This window comes from Rutilus rutilus, assembly GCF_951802725.1.
Source record: "Rutilus rutilus genome assembly, chromosome: 24".
Classification (NCBI taxonomy): domain Eukaryota; kingdom Metazoa; phylum Chordata; class Actinopteri; order Cypriniformes; family Leuciscidae; genus Rutilus; species Rutilus rutilus.
This window is the reverse complement of record NC_140228.1, coordinates 13,232,135-13,251,432: the sequence shown is the minus strand read 5'-3', so window position 1 is coordinate 13,251,432 and position 19,298 is coordinate 13,232,135. Positions and strand designations below refer to the sequence as shown.

The 19,298-nt window shown below is 36.8% G+C and overlaps 1 protein-coding gene across 1 annotated transcript; it reads left to right on the top strand.

Annotated features, from left to right (window-relative positions):
• The first annotated feature begins 1,197 nt into the window (after positions 1-1,197).
• On the top strand, positions 1,198-18,917 carry ankrd33ba (ankyrin repeat domain 33ba). The gene is made up of 4 exons (XM_084398541.1): positions 1,198-2,384; positions 14,408-14,537; positions 14,748-14,888; positions 16,013-18,917. The coding sequence occupies exons 1-4, from the start codon at positions 1,965-1,967 to the stop codon at positions 16,849-16,851; spliced, it is 1,530 nt and encodes a 509-aa protein (XP_084254667.1). The 5' UTR covers positions 1,198-1,964; the 3' UTR covers positions 16,852-18,917.
• Positions 18,918-19,298: the final 381 nt, after the last annotated feature.

The following is a 19,298-nucleotide window of genomic DNA, read 5'->3' as shown; positions in this document are numbered from 1 at the left end:
TTACAATCATTCTTCCGTTAAAACGTTTGTATTATTTGAGCTGTAGAGCTGTTTAAATCCTACTCTTTACAAACGTTTTGGGAGGTTTAGGCTCTGTGGCATTTTGAGTTGTAAAATAAGTTGTCAAATTAGATATAGCCTATAACTTCACAGAAAGGGTAAGGAAGTCATTTTTTCCTCACTAAAATCAAGTTAACTCTCATATTGGTTATATCTTGTGGCTATATTACCGAAACAGTATTTTAATGGTTATGGATTGGCTCCAATCACAGTGCCAGACTGTAACCCAGATTTTTGCTTCTTTTTTTTTTTTTTTTAAAGGGTGGACAAGTGGGAATAACTTTTTTGTGGTAATCAGCATTATGCCACAAATGCTGTCAATTGTAAAATTAATAAATATTTTATTTACAATGGTGTAGTATAGTTGTGCAAAGTATATAGTGGGATATATAATCATAGTATGGAGGGTGAAATTCGGTGTGAATACAATTGCGTCACTGGCCGTAAACTGATACTCATGCCTTGGCAGTTAGACAGCTCCTTTTTGGCAGCACAGTTTACTTGTTTTTAAAACCACAGTACTTCCCCTCGTTCACAGAGGTTTAACGGTCAAACACAAGCATACAAAGCGGCGTGGACAGCTGCGCTACGTATATTTGACTGATAAGATCACAGCTGCAAGTGAAGGGGATGGAGCTCCCAGCTCCCATCTGTTCGGGGCTAAACGACTCACTAATTAGACTCAGCAATTATGGCACTTATCTAAGAACTAAGAGGAAACGGGGAATAAGATTGTGGAAAAAGCTTGAGCTTGTAATAGAGCACACATATTAGATATAATGTGTGACATAGAGGCGTTTGTGAGAAAACTGATTTTTTTATTTATTTGAAAGTGCATGTTTTCAGAAGTGAAACTTGAATGACATCATTTGAATGGGACTGGAGTGAAGAAAGCTGAGATAGAGGCCATCCAAGGTCCACAGTTTCTGAAGATGTGAAGTCTAACAAAAGTGAGAGAAAAAACAAGTGTTGGGAAAGTTGATTAATTACTCTGCTTGTCAGGGACGTCCCCGACACAGCTACAGTCATTGAGAAGAAACGGAAAACCCATGATGATGGTAAACAAAACTTTGTACTTTCCTGAAATGACAAGTTTCAGCAGCTTTGTGTTTAGTGAACACGGTTAACATATTTTACATTTTATATAGAACTTATTTTAATTCAAACAACTTATTTTAATTCACACATATTTTCTTTCATGAATATGTTTTGTGTCATTTATGTTAGTATTAACTGAATTTAATCTGGGTGGGGGGAATTGTCATTGACCCATATATGCAAAACTAGAGAGGGAGGGAGGGATTGAGAGAGAGAGAGAGAGAGAGAGAGAGAGAGAGAGAGAGGAGGGCATCTAATCGGATTATGGAGGCAGAGTTTTGTAGCGCACGCGTCTATTTCTCCTCTTATCTTCTTCGAGAATGTCCGGCGTTTCCACTCTCAATGCTGTTTTTTTGGGAACATCACACTACCTGAAAAGTTTCTCCTGGGAAGAAATTGCGACATTCTGAAGATTGTTTCACTTTACATGGAACTGCATATATTTATTATTGGGACTTTTCGGTTTCACCACGAGCTTCTGCTCGTCTCCGGGTGTTACTGAGGAACACTACATTGACATTTCGCGTTATAGAGGCATCAAGTTATTAAAATGAGCTGATAAAACTACGTTAAGTTTTTTTTATATGGACACTAATTGCATTTATAATCTATTTGAGTGGGGCAAAATGACGTCGCAGATACGTAAAAGAAGATTCGAACCTCAGTTTGGAGATTAAAGTTTTTATTTTTATTTTTTAAATAGCATTTTTGCTCATTTGGTATGTATGACTTTAACGTACCTAAATGCAGATGGAGACCAGGAGTTTGATCCGCATGGCTTGAGGATTTTATCATATAGGGGTTAAATGGTTCTGATAACGGACAGCAGGGATGGCGGAGGATCATCTCCAAGAAAAGTTAAACCACTTAAACGTGCTAAAAGCGCCCAGAACTGTCCCTCTATAGTGGAGGAATCACCTGATCGCGCGGGTGATGACGATTATGATGAATATCTCGGCTCGTGCGAGTTGGATGGGACCGATGAGGACTTCGAGGAATTGGGGGATTTCTCACAACTGCCGGATGACAGGAGTATCGTCTCAGATGACTCCTTTTATCCACCGGACGATGACTTTGCGGACTCCGAGAGAACCCCTTCCCCGGAGAGCCCAGCACCGCTGTCCTTTTTTCAAGCGTGTTGCAAAAACAACGCGCTCATAGTAAAACTCATGATTAGACAAGGTGTTACGGAGGAGGACGTTCGGGAGACGGACAAAAACAAAAGAGTAAGTGACGTTAGTTTATGAACATCACACTTTACAGTACACTTATTATAAGCTACATATCACATGCTACAGTTAAAGGTGAAGTGTTTAACAACGATAAGAGTCGTGAACGACTCGTTATATTGAGTCGGTGTTTTCAATGAACTGAACCGTTCATAAAGTTGGTCTGAACGATTCGTTTGCGAATTGGACTGAATCAGTGGTGTGCGAATCAGTCAGAGGATGTAACGTTAGATCTTTTCGAATCGGTCCTTCTAGGTCTATTTCGGGTTAAATGGATAATTCAACCCAAAATAAAAATTCTGTCATCATTTACTCATCCTCAAGTTGTTCCAAATTTGTATCTTTTTTCTGCTGAACACAAAAGAAGATATTTTGAAGAATGTTACCAGACAGTTGACAGTCGGTACCCATTAACTTTCATAGTATTTTCTTTTCCTACTATGGAAGTCAATGGCTACCGTCGTGAACTGATTTATTACCAACATTCTTTAAAATAGCTTCTTTTGTGTTCCACAGAAGAAAGAAATTCATACAGGTTTGGAACAACTTGAGGGTGAGTGAATGATGATGACAGAACTTTCATTTTATGGGTGAACTATTATGGAGGTAGATTTGTGTCTTTATTATTCAATCAAAAAAAAGGTTGCTTCAATCAAAAAATATATTTTCAATCAAAAAAAACCGTTTCAATCAAAGAAAAAAAGTGTTTGAATGCAAAAATATATTTGAGACTCAAAAAAATGCATTTGAACACTATTTTTTTTTGCTTGAAAATGTTTTTTTTGATAGAAGTGAAGGTTTTTTTGTTTGAAGCAACTTTTTTGATTGAAGTATTGTTGTTTTGTGTTTGGGCCATATTATGGGTAGGACATTTGTGTCTTTATAATTCAATCAAAAAAGAAGTTGCTTCAAACAAACAAAACATATTTTCAATAAAAAAATCACTTCAATCAAAAAATAAACCTTTTCAATCATAGAAAAAATGTTTTTGAATGCAAAAAAATATTTGAGATTCAAAAAATTGCACTTGAACACTTTTTTTTTGATTGAAAATGTTTTCTTTGATTGAAGTAATCTTTTTTGTGTTTGGACCATGTTATGGGTAGGACATTTGTGTCTTAATTATTCAATCCCAAAAAAGTTGCTTCAATCAAAAAAAAAACATTTTCAATCAAAAAAAAAATAATTTCAATCAAAGAAAAAACTGTTTAAATGCAAAAAAAAAAAAATCATTTGAAGTGTTTTTTTTTTATTGAACTTTCTTTTTTTTGAATGAAGTGAAAAAAGTTTTGAAGTCGTTTTTTTTTTAAATCATTTTGACACAAACGTACCGCAGTGGGGGCGGGTGCTTCCCCATTGGTCAGACATGCTTGAGTGACAAGTGTCTACACCAACGACGTCTTTCTGACAAGCAAGTCATGGTCGCCACTCGCCAGCGAGCCAGGAAGCAGTGGTGGAGTTGTTGGTAAGTAGATAAAACCGTATTAAAATGATTGGTGTCACGTTATTAGCCTACTCTGTTTGATATTTCGATTAAACATACAGCTTGCTAACTTAGCTCACGTTGACTAATTTGTGTGATGGTGTTAGATATCTGACGCCTCATATTGTCAGGCAGGCTAGCAGGGTGCGCTAACGGCTAATTGAATTGTTTATTTCACTTAAGTAACGTTACAGAGGCTTGCTATGTGCTAGTGCTATATTGTGTTATAATACGTAACGTCATTAGTGGTCAAACAACAGTCCACAGGCCAACTGTTGCCCACAGCGCTGCCTGTTTAGCAGCAACAGGTCATGCAGAGCCTGAGTCTATCTTCTCACACAGCCCACAGGATTACAGCTATTTGACCGTCCCGCTCTCTCTCTCGCTCACGGGTAGTGGTCTCCCCACCATCACAGTCAAATGCTCGCAGACACAGAGGCAGATGCTGTTATTTTGAGAGCGGGGCTTACATATGCCGTCCCGTACGGAAAATAATGTTGCATAATGTTGCATAATGCTAGTTTGCGCACCGAGCAACGGAATATATATTCATGTTACCGGTGGTATGCAACATTATTTTCCGTACGGGACGGCATATGTAAGCCCCGCTCTCAAAATAACAGCATCTGCCTCTGTGTCTGCGAGCATTTGACTGTGATGGTGGGGAGACCACTACCCGTGAGCGAGAGAGAGAGCGGGACGGTCAAATAGCTGTAATCCTGTGGGCTGTGTGAGAAGATAGACTCAGGCTCTGCATGACCTGTTGCTGCTAAACAGGCAGCGCTGTGGGCAACAGTTGGCCTGTGGACTGTTGTTTGACCACTAATGACGTTACGTATTATAACACAATATAGCACAAGCACATAGCAAGCCTCTGTAACGTTACTTAAGTGAAATAAACAATTCAATTAGCCGTTAGCGCACCCTGCTAGCCTGCCTGACAATATGAGGCGTCAGATATCTAACACCATCACACAAATTAGTCAACGTGAGCTAAGTTAGCAAGCTGTATGTTTAATCGAAATATCAAACAGAGTAGGCTAATAACGTGACACCAATCATTTTAATACGGTTTTATCTACTTACCAACAACTCCACCACTGCTTCCTGGCTCGCTGGCGAGTGGCGACCATGACTTGCTTGTCAGAAAGACGTCGTTGGTGTAGACACTTGTCACTCAAACATGTCTGACCAATGGGGAAGCACCCGCCCCCACTGCGGTACGTTTGTGTCAAAATGATTTAAAAAAAAAACGACTTCAAAACTTTTTTCACTTCATTCAAAAAAAAAGAAAGTTCAATAAAAAAAAACACTTCAAATGATTTTTTTTTTTTTTTTGCATTTAAACAGTTTTTTCTTTGATTGAAATTATTTTTTTTTTTATTGAAAATGTTTTTTTTTGATTGAAGCAACTTTTTTGGGATTGAATAATTAAGACACAAATGTCCTACCCATAACATGGTCCAAACACAAAAAAGATTACTTCAATCAAAGAAAACATTTTCAATCAAAAAAAAAAGTGTTCAAGTGCAATTTTTTGAGTCTCAAATATTTTTTTGCATTCAAAAACATTTTTTCTATGATTGAAAAGGTTTATTTTTTGATTGAAGTGATTTTTTTATTGAAAATATGTTTTGTTTGTTTGAAGCAACTTCTTTTTTGATTGAATTATAAAGACACAAATGTCCTACCCATAATATGGCCCAAACACAAAACAACAATACTTCAATCAAAAAAGTTGCTTCAAACAAAAAAACCTTCACTTCTATCAAAAAAAACATTTTCAAGCAAAAAAAAATAGTGTTCAAATGCATTTTTTTGAGTCTCAAATATATTTTTGCATTCAAACACTTTTTTTCTTTGATTGAAACGGTTTTTTTTTTATTGAAAATATATTTTTTGATTGAAGCAACCTTTTTTTTGATTGAATAATAAAGACACAAATCTACCTCCATAAACTATCCCTTTAACAACTCACTGGTCACCGGGTTGCTGCTGTCTCGTTCGAATCGATTCCTAATGAGCCAAGAACCGATGATTGACTCGTATGGAGTCAAACGAGGATTTGACTGATATGAAGAAAGGTAAATTACTTTAATCAGAAATGTTACAAATATTTTTTTACGAATGGTCAAATACCTTTTTAAATAAACCATTTTAAAGAACAAGATGTTGTTTCTTAGTTGAAATGGGAGCTTAATTAATTATGTATAAGTTTGCTGTAAAAATTTAGCAATTCATGCAAAGGCAGACCACATTGTTTATTTGCAGTCTCGGGGCTCTATCTTCTCCCAAAACTCGAACTAGCATTTTTATAACATTCAGTGGCAAAAAAAAACAGCCTAGCTAGTAGCTACTTAATTCTTACCTGTTTAATTGTGATTGTCACAATAACTTTAAGGCTAATTCGCACTGCCCTAACAACTGCCTGACATTGACACACTGATCCAACAAAACCCAACACTTCTTGTTGGGGAAGTGTGATATTTTGGTGAATGTGGTAGTTTTATAATGTTTCTTTAAAAATATGTCTTCAAATGTCAGAAAGTCAGTTAGACAATCAATTCTACATGAACATCAAACACAAAGTTTAAGGTTTGATTCTGGCAGACTGCTGGGCCCACTGAGGCATGTCTTTTGGGATAGTTTAAAAGCTAAACGCGAAACAGTTGTATGAGTGCAAAGTGTTTAAGAGTAATGCACAAATAATTTGCAGGCTTGTGGGTTTAATAATGGAGTTGCACTGTCCCAAGAACAAGCCTCTTGCCTTTTGTCTTTCTAGCACAATCGTGGTCATTCCTCGCAAAAATGAGTCCCTGAGTGACATCAACCTCCCAGAGCTTGAGGCCTCGACAGTTCAGAATGTATCACGTTACAACTTAAAAGCTTGGATTTTAGGGAATGTGTCTAAAAAACGTGAAATCAATACACTCCATAAAGAGAAGCTGATATGATGTCATGGCTAATGCAGTCCTGATTGCCTAACACACAGAGCTCTATAGGAGAATGACTGGAGAATGCTTTTGAGGAACCTCAAGAGCTCCACCTCACACAGGCGCTTCTCTTATCTCGTCTCTCATCACTCATACAGGACAGTTCAGAGAAACAGGCACAGGATTTCCCCACTAATAGTTCCAGCATGTGCTCTGTTCATCTGAGACATCTCTGCATGGTGTAATGCTGTAAATGAGGTTATTAGTCAGTGTCCCTTCATGTCCGAATGACATGGCACACAAAACACAAAAAAACACACAAAACATGTTGACACAGTAGTGGCCAAAAGTGATGTTTGGAGGGCGAACATTTGTTTTTAATGACCCCACAAGTTCCATTACACCATAAAAATATGAGAGGAAAATATATATAGACAGTATCTCATAAAAAATGAGTACACTCACTTTTGTTGCCAGCTATTTTGACAATAATGGCTGTACACTCACCTAAAGGATTATTAGGAACACCTGTTCAATTTCTCATTAATGCAATTATCTAATCAACCAATCACATGGTAGTTGCTTCAATGCATTTAGGGGTGTGGTCCTGGTCAAGACAATCTCCTGAACTCCAAACTGAATGTCAGAATGGGAAAGAAAGGTGATTTAAGCAATTTTGAGCGTGGAATGGTTGTTGGTGCCAGACGGGCCGGTCTGAGTATTTCACAATCTGCTCAGTTACTGGGATTTTCACGCACAACCATTTCTAGGGTTTACAAAGAATGGTGTGAAAAGGGAATAACATTCAGTATGCGGCAGTCCTGTTGGCGAAAATGCCTTGTTGATGCTGAGGTCAGAGGAGAATGGGCCGACTGATTCAAGCTGATAGAAGAGCAACTTTGACTGAAATAACCACTCGTTACAACCGAGGTATGCAGCAAAGCATTTGTGAAGCCACAACACGCACAACCTTGAGGCGGATGTGCTACAACATCAGAAGACCCCACCGGGTACCACTCATCTCCACTACAAATAGGAAAAAGAGGCTACAATTTGCACAAGCTCACCAAAATTGGACAGTTGAAGACTGGAAAAATGTTGCCTGGTCTGACACAGTATTAGTATGGTGTTCCTAATAATCCTTTAGGTGAGTGTATGTTGAATTATTTTCAGAGGACAGTAAATATATACTGCTATACAAGCAGCAGAATATTGACTACTCTAAAATATATCCAAGTTTAATTTCTATAGTATTGTCCCTTGAGAAGATATACTAAAATATTTGCTGAAATGTGAGGGGGTGTACTCACTTTCGTGAGAACTTGGCAAAAATGGCAAATTGCTACAGGTTTTATTTCTATGAAAAAAGAAAAGTGTACACAAAATCTCACAGGAAAAATCATACAGTGACTACAACTTAATCAATTATTAATATTTTGTTGGTTCTCTCTTGTTATTGCATGTGTTGATAATTTCTTTGTATGACAGCCTGGCCAAAACTTATGTCTGCACAATTTGGCATGTTTCATTGCGTTATCACAAATAAAACAATTGACTCCAAGCACAACTATGCATTATGCTTACAAAATTTAAAAGAACATTTTTTATAATATTTTAATAAAGGGTCAAGATGTCAATTTTCCTACAATGGACATTATTTGCAGACCAGAGGTACCACAGTATAACATGCTATGTCTTTTAATGTCATTATATCGCTAAGCTTACATTACGAAGCATCAGAACAATATCTAAGCAGTGCACTGATTTAAAGGCACCTTTTGAGTGAACTATTAATATCATTACAGGATGCATAACATCTGTATTTTCCATTATATACACATGACCCCTAACATCCTGTTTACCATACAGCTAATATTGCTAGGAGTTCAGTGAACTTGTTCTTGCAAATCTGTGGCTGGGCTGGATTGCATTTGTTGGAAGAAAAATAGTATAACACTCTTAAACTAGGCCTACACCACCAAATATAACAGGCCTGGCGGGGATGTAAATTTAGTCAGCTTAACTGACAACTCTCTGGCAGATTCAAGGCATTTCATTCACACACTGCTGTGCAGGTAGTGCTTTCCAGTTGAGGAATACATAATCACTTTGAGCTCAGCACTGATGTAATATCAAGTCATTGATGGAACATCTGTGGATAGATGTTACCCACTGACCTGTTTTCTGGGACTGCAATGATTCACAGCCAGACTGACATGATATTATCAAATCCAGGCCAGCATGCTCACACTTTTTTAGGACAGCTTCTGTTTCAATGTGGTTTGTCCTGTTATATACTACTGTTCATCCTAAAAACATTGTCACTTTTAATTTCAAACTTCAAATGAATAAGTAATCTAATGTTCATAACAAAACACTTAAATACTTAGTATAGTGCATAGTACAGTACAGTATTGAGATTATACAGCAATTCACACCCACAATTATGATACCCACAAATACATCCACAATTCTTTTATTAGAAGTATCATAGACGCCGTATTTTGTCTTCTTTGTCAAAACTGAACTGGAGGACAAATCCTGTAACTCCCCTTCATTCAAAGGCTCACAAGGCTAATCCTTTCTATTTTAAGAATCAGCCAGGCCACAGATTACCCCCAACACATGTCTACATTTGTATTAATACCAAGCTGAGTATTTGATATAAAGTTGCAGACTAAGAGAAATGGGTTGTGTCCTGAATTAAATTTTAACGTTTTAATAAATCTGCCTATGAATTTTGTTGAGAGTGCAACTGTATTGCTTGGTGACAGTGATACAAAACATATAAAAAAGTGCATTGTAGGAACATTGAAAATGGAAAATATTTACTCACCCTCATGTCATTCCACACTTGTATGCTGTTTTTATTTATTTATTTTTTACATGAAACACTAAAGGAGACATTTTACACTTCTCTTTTACCATACAACAGCATTTTATCAAGTCTGTCAAGCTCCAAAAAGCATAAAAAAGCACAATAAATATAGTCCATACAATTCATGTGCAATATTACAAGACTTCTGAACCCATATAATAATTTTGTGCAGTAGCAGCTTCTGACTGTAAAGTATGTTAGGGCAGATTTTGGGTCTCAGCTCTGGTTTATGATAAACATTTAGTAAGATTGTCTAATCGCTGACACACTTTTGGCAGAGGTGTAACGTCCTTGCATTATTCAGCCTGAGAGAGGCGATCTAATGTTGATTGCCAGGCTTTAAAGGGATAGTTCACCCAAAAATGACAATTCTGTCATTAATCACTCACCCTCATGTCGTTCCAAATCCGTAAGACCTTCGTTCGTCTTCGTAACACAAATGAAGATATTTTTGATGAAATCAGAGTTTCCGAAAAATTGCAAAAAAAATCTGAAAAATATTTGTTGCAGAATTCTAAACACTTTAACAATTTATTATTGATTTAGTTTATATAGAGGTCTGTTTTGGATTAATATTTTGGTGGTGATTCACTTACAGACGAGCCACGGTTGCTTTTGTTTAATGACTGGACTGAAATTTAAGTCGTTATTCTCTGTAAGTCATTCATTTCAGTGAGCTGTTAAAGGGATACTCCACTTTAAAATGAAAATTCTGTCATCATATACTCACCCTCATGTTGTTTCTTTCTTCTGCTGAACAGAAAGTAAGATATTTAGAAGAATATCAGTAACCAGACAGTTTCTGGTCTCATTGACTTCCATAGTATATTTTTTTCCTACTATGGAAGTCAATGAGACCAGAAACTGTCTGGTTACTGATATTCTTCTAAATATCCTCCTTTCTGTTCAGCAGAAGAAAGAAATTCATACAGGTTTGAAACAACATGAGGGTGAGTATATGATGAGTATATGATTTTAAAGCAGAGTATCCCTAAAGGAAAGTTCACCCAGACATGAAAATTCTGTATCATTTACTCACCCTTTGTGACCCTCATGTCGATCCAAATCTGTATGACTTTCTTTCTTCTGTGTAACACAAAAGAAGATATTTTGAGAAACGCCCATGTTTTTTTTTTGTCCGTACAATGGAAGTCAACATTCTTCAAAACAGTGCAGACAGTGAGTTGAACTCAAGAATCTCAAAAGAAAGAAAGAAAAGTCATCAGACATCTATCGTCGTACTATTTTTACATGATAGTCACAGTTATTCAAACATTAGCAAGATTTATATTATTATTACAAAAAAGTCTGTGGACCCAAAAGAAGTTCTGCTCTCTGCTTTAAAGGAGAAGCGTGTTGTTTCCATGGCTCTAGTGGCACCAAATGGAACTGAAAAAGGTCATCCGGGTACTTGTTGACTATTTTAGTACTGTGAATTCAGACTTCTTTCATCACATAGTGTTTTTCGTCTATACTATATAGTATGAAAGTATGTGATTTCGGATGCAGCTTGGGTCTCATTCACTAACTCTATACGCACAAATTTGTAACTTTCACACTAAAATTTATTCTAAATTTATGATCAACTGCAACCACATGCCAAAAAACCCAAACTTATTCTGGGTGTGCTGTTGATATCAAAGGTGTTTATTGTTTGAACTAGTTTTAAGGTTCTTTTAGAGAGCACAATACAGTATGTTTGTTGAGAGTGGCAAAAGGCTATAAAGGAAAGATTGTGTGGAAAGCCCTTACATGAAGATGGTTTGGACATGTTTTATGCAAATTATTAACATTGGGCATGCAGGTTGCCTGTAGAATACTCCAAATTCGTTAACATTAGAACGAGGTTAAGAACAAATTGTGTTGTGAATTAGGTGGAAATATTTAGTGAGAAGTTTTCATGTGCATATGAATATTAACAATCCATGCAATTATTAGTAAATGAGACCCAATTACTATTTCTAAACAGGTTTTTTCCTGAACGGTCCTGTCCCAAATTCACATCATTGGTTGTGTCAATGTAACTAGTTGGGATTCTCAAACAGAGCAATGTTTTGATAAGTGGCACAGAGCCACAGCATTTGCACTTTTCAAGGGAATTAACCCACTGATGGCTCACTCACAGTTGTATCTGTATATTTAACTGGAAACATCAAGATAAATCACTGTAAACACATGAACACACTTTCATCAGCATCTGACGTGCAGCAACTGGAAGCATTTCGGCCTTATTGTCATAGCCTTGTAAAATGAGCTTGTCCAGGGTTTATTTTTAGTCAGCAGCCTCCAGCTGTGTTTCAGTGTGATGAGAGGCTGCTGACACTTCCCTCCACACTGCTACTGTTCACACTTAAATAGGACAGACTGACTGTGAAGAGTGAAACAGACATGCTAAAGGTCTTCAGTAAAAAACCCAAACATCTGCTTTACACTGGGAAATCACAATGCAATTCTGCACATTTTCAGGTTTGAAGCTGCTACTTTAAGCCAGATTAGAATTCAAAATTCACACGGCCATCTCTGCAATAAAGCCGTGACTACCATTAGCTTTTTTCATTGATGTGCAAACCAAAATCTTGGTAAACAGTGGTTATCCTGGATTATTATTATTATTATTATTATTAATTTCAGTTATAACTAATAAGGCTGGGTCGACAATATCAATTAATCGATTTTAGTCAATCTTCTTTGATGAACCAACATCAATCTCAAAATCTATATTTTAGTTCATCAACTTGGATGTTTAAGTCATTTCAACTTAAATTGCATTTAACTGACTTAAAAAAAATGAGTTGAATCTTGTATAACTTAAAAAAAGTTGAAAATTGCTTAACTTATTTTGATGAGTTAAAAAGCAATGTAAAAACTAGTGCTGTCAATCGATTAAAAATGTAACTAGATTAATCACACATTTTTTAAACGAATATTTTATAATGTAATCATTTCAGAGTTAATCTCCAAATTAATGTAGAGACAACATGAAGCCAGTACATTTTAAATACTTGTTTAATGGCATCTTTTTATGAATGAAGGCCAGTTTCACTGATACTATATACAGCTGCTGATGTCTCGATGAAAATTATTTTAATTTATAGCCAATCAACATTACAGTGTAATTGAAAGCTATCCATTTTTTAACATTTCAAAAAATATAACAACCAATGATTCGCGTATTGATCCAAAATGAGCGGGTGCCTGCGGTCACCCGCGGTCACGAGTCATCCAAAAATATTTTTAATGATATTCGGGTCGTGGTCGGTCGGGTCGTTTGAAATAAAGATGCCAATTAAACCTTTGTAATTTATATAGTAGGCTACTAGAGACAATTTTCTATGAAATAGAATTTATTTGTTTATTCAAATTTATTTGCATAAACTTTGCATAAACTACACTTTATTTGCTGAATAACTGGCGCGAAGATGACGCACGAGCTCAGTCTGCAGGTTTGGACTGGGGAGAGACGCACACTTAGATTAGACTAAAACATGCAGCATCTTAAGAAAATGAAACGAAATAAATGAAAAAAATCAAGCCTTTATTACATAACACTAGGCTATATCATACAGCATTCAGAAAAAGAACAGTTTGCGCTCCTAACTGTAGGCTACGTTCACACCACCGCCGACTTGAGCTGCAAAGAAGCTCTGGCCGCCCTGTCAAGCACGCTTGTCAAAAAGTATGGGGAAGCTTGTTTACGCTTTGGCCGCTCTGACGTAGCAGCATTCTCTGTTGGGAGAAGAGAAGTGTCACACCATGAAATGTAAACAGAAAAAAACAAGCAATACATTGACACTAGAAACCTTTTATAATGACAGCATTTTTATTACCGTTTTGGTCACATTTGGTCGGGAAAAAAAGAATACTAGCTATTATTATTATTATTAATAGTGCGCGCGCGCGACCGGGGCTCTCTCTCTCTCTGCTCGTTCTAATATGCCCTGTCAAGCGCGCCCTGTTAAACTGCCAGGACTTAAAAACACATGCAAATGATAAACGTCCACTCTATGATGGTTAAACTGTGCAATTAATCCGATAATGATAGGAAACCCAGTAGTAGCCACACCCCCCCGCACCCTAGTTACGTCTATGGACCAATGACGCTACGATGAGCATTTACTACTTTTAAAAAAAGCGGGTCAGGAAGCGGGTCGGGTACAATAGCCTATTTTCTTTTTTCTTTTTTCTTTTTTGCGGTCCGAGTTGCGGGCGGGTTAGTTGAAAACGTCGGTCGGGTGCGGGTTGTTTATACATTGACCCGCGCATCACTGATAACAAATAAGTTAAAAGTTGTTATTTTTTTTTTAATGTAAAAAAATTGATAGCTCTCAAGTGAATTTAAACCAATCCTCACATAAACACAAAATAAAATATCTCCGTTTGGAGTGGACTTTGAGCTTTGTAACCTTTCAGATCTTTTTTATGCTCAATCAGCAACATTACACACTAACTAAAGGTGAAAAAGAAAAAAAAAAGCATAATGACCCCTTTAAGAAAAATTTACGAACTGCCACTGTGCCTGATATATATCCAAATCAAAATCAGAATCAAATCGAATTAAAAGCTTCTGAATTGGATTCTAATTGAATCGTGAAATCTGTGTCAATACCCAGCCCTTTTATTGAGACTGTTTTCCTCAAATGTATCAACTACTAGTAAAGGTTTCCCGGCCAGGGTGGAAACTTCTTCACAGTATTACTATTGTCTCATGTGTGTGTTGAATCTACAGACTGGACTAATAGTGGCGTGCTACCAAGGCTACGTGGATGTTGTGATAGCTCTTGCCCAGTGTCCTCACCTGGATGTGAACTGGCAGGACAATGAGGGAAATACAGCCCTCATCACAGCTGCCCAGGCAGGTAAGAACCATCTGACAGCCTTCAATCCAATCCTGACATATTTACATTTATATTGCCATCATAAAGTTTAAGCAGCTAGTTTCTCAACATTCAAAGTAAATGGAGTGTGAAAACTTTAAAACACTACTATAACTGAACTGTCGAGTGCCCTAGGAAGATTATGTATTCAACAGTTGACTGCATTTACATAATTCACCTGAACAATTGCAGGTCACATCACAATCTCGAACTACCTTCTCAACTACTTTCCCGGGCTTGACATCGAGAAGAGGAACTGCCACGGTTTCACGGCTCTGATGAAAGCTGCTATCCAGGGTCGAGTGGAATGTGTCAAAGCCCTGATGCTGGCAGGTACTCGAGCCTCAGATCACTGTGTAAAAGAACTGCCAGGAAACACTGCAATATAAAGCAGCTGTTACATGATTAGCTACAAGACAAGGAGACAATACAGCCATAATCATACCACAGATTTAATATTTTGTCATTTACTCAATCTTTTGCCATTCTGAATCAATATACTGCTATTTTTTGTGTGTGAAAAACACCCCAAATTGTTATGCAGCTCTTGCACCACGCAAACTAAAAGCACAATACGACTGTATTACAATATGACTTTATACTGTGTATACATATATGCTTTCATTTTGGCTATTGTTGCTTGTTACGCTTTCTTACTTTTGCTATGATTTTATATACTGCATTTTTTTTTTTTTTTTTTTTTTTGCTATGCTTTCTTTAAAAAAAATGTTTTTAGTTTGGTAACACTTTACAATAAGGTCTCATTTGTTAACATTAGTTAATGAATTAACTAACATGAACTAACAATTAGCAATACATTTGTTACAGTATTTATTCATTTTTGTTAATATTGGTTAAAAAAATCCAGCTGTTCATTTGTTCACAGTGCATTAACAAATGTTAACATTTGATTTTAATAATTAAAATGTTGAAATTAACATTAACTAAGAAGTGCAGTTCATTCTTAGTTCATGTTAACTAATGAAACCTTATTATAGTGTTACCTTAATTTTTTTTTTACCTGTGAAGCTACATTTTATGTATAAAATTAGCCATCTACAAATAATATTATTATTATTAGCATTATTCTTTTTTTATTCCCTGAAAATTGTGCCCTTTCTGAAGATCATCAATAATGACAAATGGCTTAAAAACACTGTAAAAAAAAATATATATATACTGTATATATGATCAATAATATATATTGATATACATATGTTTTTACAGTGTGCAGTAATGTAGTGCACAAGCCATATGCACCGCTTTTTTGGTGGATTTTATTTTTTATAAACTCTCGTTACATGGCAATTTTTTCTTCAAAAATGTATACTTTTATTCATGGAAAAACATAACCACATAAGTTTAGAGCAACATGATAGTGGGTAATTCCTTTTTTGGCTAAAAACGAAATGTTATTTTGTAGAATATTGTAAATGTGCCTTTACTTTTTTCATCAGGGGCTGATCTGGATGCCAGGGACAACGGGAGGAAGTTCACTGCGCGGGAGTGGGCCATCTTCACAAGCCGCTACGAGACTCTCTTTGCCATGATGCGGCTGATGCGTCAGCCGTGTGCGGACCAGTTCTGTGACGCCTATCGGCCAGAGTGGCCCCTTCTGCCCGCACTGGTGGCCAAAGCACAGACATCCAAAGGATGCATTCGGAGAATTTCAGACACACTACGTGACTTCTTTGACATCAGTAACGTCACAGAGGCTTCAGAGGACGGGGTTCTGGATCACATGGTGCGCATGACAACAGCACTGGGGAGTCCGTTCATCGCAACGGCGTGTCGAACGGTGTGTCCGGACAGCCCGCCCTGCGTGGGAAAACGACGTTACTCCGTTCAGGAGATCCTGAAGAAACAACGCATCGCACAGCTGAAAGGTCTGGGACCCGAGCGCGTCGAGAACTACAAACGTCTTTTCCAGAACTCCCGCGTCCTGCTGGTGCCCAAACCCAAAGATCGTCGTGCGAGTCTGCAGGCCCATTCGGACATCTCTTCGTCCTCTCTGGTCATCCGCAGGACCAGTCTGCTCCCCTTACACATGCTGAGGAGGAGCAGCGTCAGACCAGGTATGGTGGTGCCCAAGCTGAGGATTAGCAAGGCTCCTACGCCAACCTACGTGCCGGAGAAAGTGCGGCGGAAAAGCAGCTTTATAGACGACCAGTTCCTTCAGATCCCCAAGTGGAGATATAAAGAACTTAAAGAGGAGAGAAAGAAAGCAGAGGAGGCGGAAAGGAAAAGACTGGAGGCCATAACGAAAAGACAGCTCTCTACTGGCAAAAGGAAATAAGTGTGTGCAAACTCAACATTTGATACTTGAAGTTCAGTCCTGATATTGGATGGAAATGTATTTTACTATTTATTGTTGTTTTTTTTTTTTTTTTTTTTTGTAATGGTAAATGCTTCTAAACTATTTTTTACCCTCTTCAAAATGGGGGTAAAGTGATCAGCTCCTAGAATATTTTTGCAGGTTTGTGAGCAACAGGAAGCTAGCCAAACCAGATCAGCTATGGGTACACTACTAAAACAAGATGCTACTGTATGTTTACATCCCTAAAACAGGACTGTTTGACTTTTAGAGTTGTCCAAATGCTAGCATTGGCTCAGATTTAACATTATTTAATCATCATGAATGTATTTAACAAACATACATTTTTAATACCTCATTTTTGAAAGTATTTTTCTAAACATTGTAGGTATTTTGGCAGTAGCCATACCTGTATTTGCACACATTTCAGAGACAAATGCTCTACAGACAATCGCCAGCAAGTAATGAAAGACGGAGAATTGATATTTTCTATACATGTATTTTACTACTAACTATTTATACTACTAAAGCACTCTAAGTTCATTACTTTAATGACTATTTTCTGAAACTATAATTGTTCAACAAAAAGCATGTAATATCTTTTACAAAATGATATTTGCTACTAAATGGGAGAGTAAGGTAAGATGTGTCGGCCCCATAAATTCGCACACTAAATGACTGGCCTTTGCGTATTTAGCAAGGACCAAACTTACACAACTGGCCTGTGATGAAGAGATGCACTTAACAAAAGGCTAAACAGTTCTATATGGCAGGTAAAATGAATGGCAAAGTTTTATTCATGTTTAAAAATATACATCATATAAATTACTGTTAAAAAATTTGGCGCCACAGATCTCTTTTTAAAAGAAACAAATTTTTATTCACACATTAAATTGATCAAAAGAAGAAGTTTAATAATGTTATAAGTTTTGTATTTATATTCTTTTTTCAGAATCATAGAATCCTGAAAAAAAATATTGGACAACTTTTCAAACATTGATAATAATAGGAAATGTGACAGTGAAGAACGGAATAATGGCTTTATTCACAATAATAAATTACATTTTAAAATATATTAGAAAACAGTTATTTTAATTTTCACTATATTACTGTTTTTACTGTATCTTTGATCAAATAAATGCAGCATAGGTGAGCATTAGACTTTTTTTTTTTTTTTTGACTTTTCTTTTTTAACAGTAGTGTATCTTGGCAAACTAGTAGTTTAAAAAATCAAGTAAATTATTTAGCTAAAGATTAGCCATGAATTATTAAATTGAAAGATTTTTTTCCTAAAAAGATAACTTTGGGGTAAGTTGTGCCAGAGGTTCAACTAATAGTGATACTGAAATTTACCCTTGAATGCAGAAAATACCATTACTATAACTAATATTCAGAATATTTAATATTATCCCAGCTATTATGAAAATGCAAATAATGTGCAGCACAATGCAAAGGGATTGCATTAGCAGATATTTCCCCCTTATTTGCGTTATTTAATTAAAAATGCAAATTATTCCCCAATTTGACCTTGACATGACACACCTTACCCCTAACATGGGCAATGTTTTTGGGTGGGGATTTAAAAAAAAAGGCCTTATTATAAACACTTTCAAACAATTTCGGTTTACAGGATCCATCCTGAAATATATCTCAAGTAAAAAGTGGCACAGCTTACCCCGCTCTTCTTCAGAGCTAGGAACAGTAAAACCAAATTCAAACATATTACAACAAATCTCAGGTATGAACGGTTCTGTATGCAGAATAACTTTTTTTTAAATGAAAGTATATGGAGTGATATCTGTTTGAAATGTCTTCTTCACTGACCGTCACGTCATCTCTACAGCACCACTGTGCCTCGGACTACACAAAATACACAGACACACTCCTCACGTTTTATATGGAAGTCAAAACCAGAGCTGACGTTATGTCACGGTGCCGTTTACACTATTTTAGGTTGTACTAAATAAACCAAAAGTGATGACCAGCAATACTTGGAATAAGAGTTGTCATTGTAACTTTGGAATAAAACACTGCTTTGTAATACTAAAGTGTGCCATCATTTTGTTGAACTTTGAGCATGTGTAAAGGTGAAGCACAGACCTTATTAAGCTATTAAGGTCACCGGTATGAGCTGATAGACGCTGAGGTACTTATCTATCTGCAAGGTCAGCACTTGCCCAGGACAACACGAAGAACAATGAAGCACCCTCTGCTGGAGAACCGAAGCACTGACGTGCGATCTGCAGCGGGACTGATAGCCTATCAAAGACAAATACCCTGAGAGGACCTGAATGTCAGATAGACCCCAGGGTTTTGGGTCACTCTGAACTGGCTTCAAAGCCACAGCTCAATTTTCAGATAGCACGCTATGGAAAAGTACAACCTTGACCTGACACGTGACATTTCGTAAGGGTTTAGCTGCCACTCAA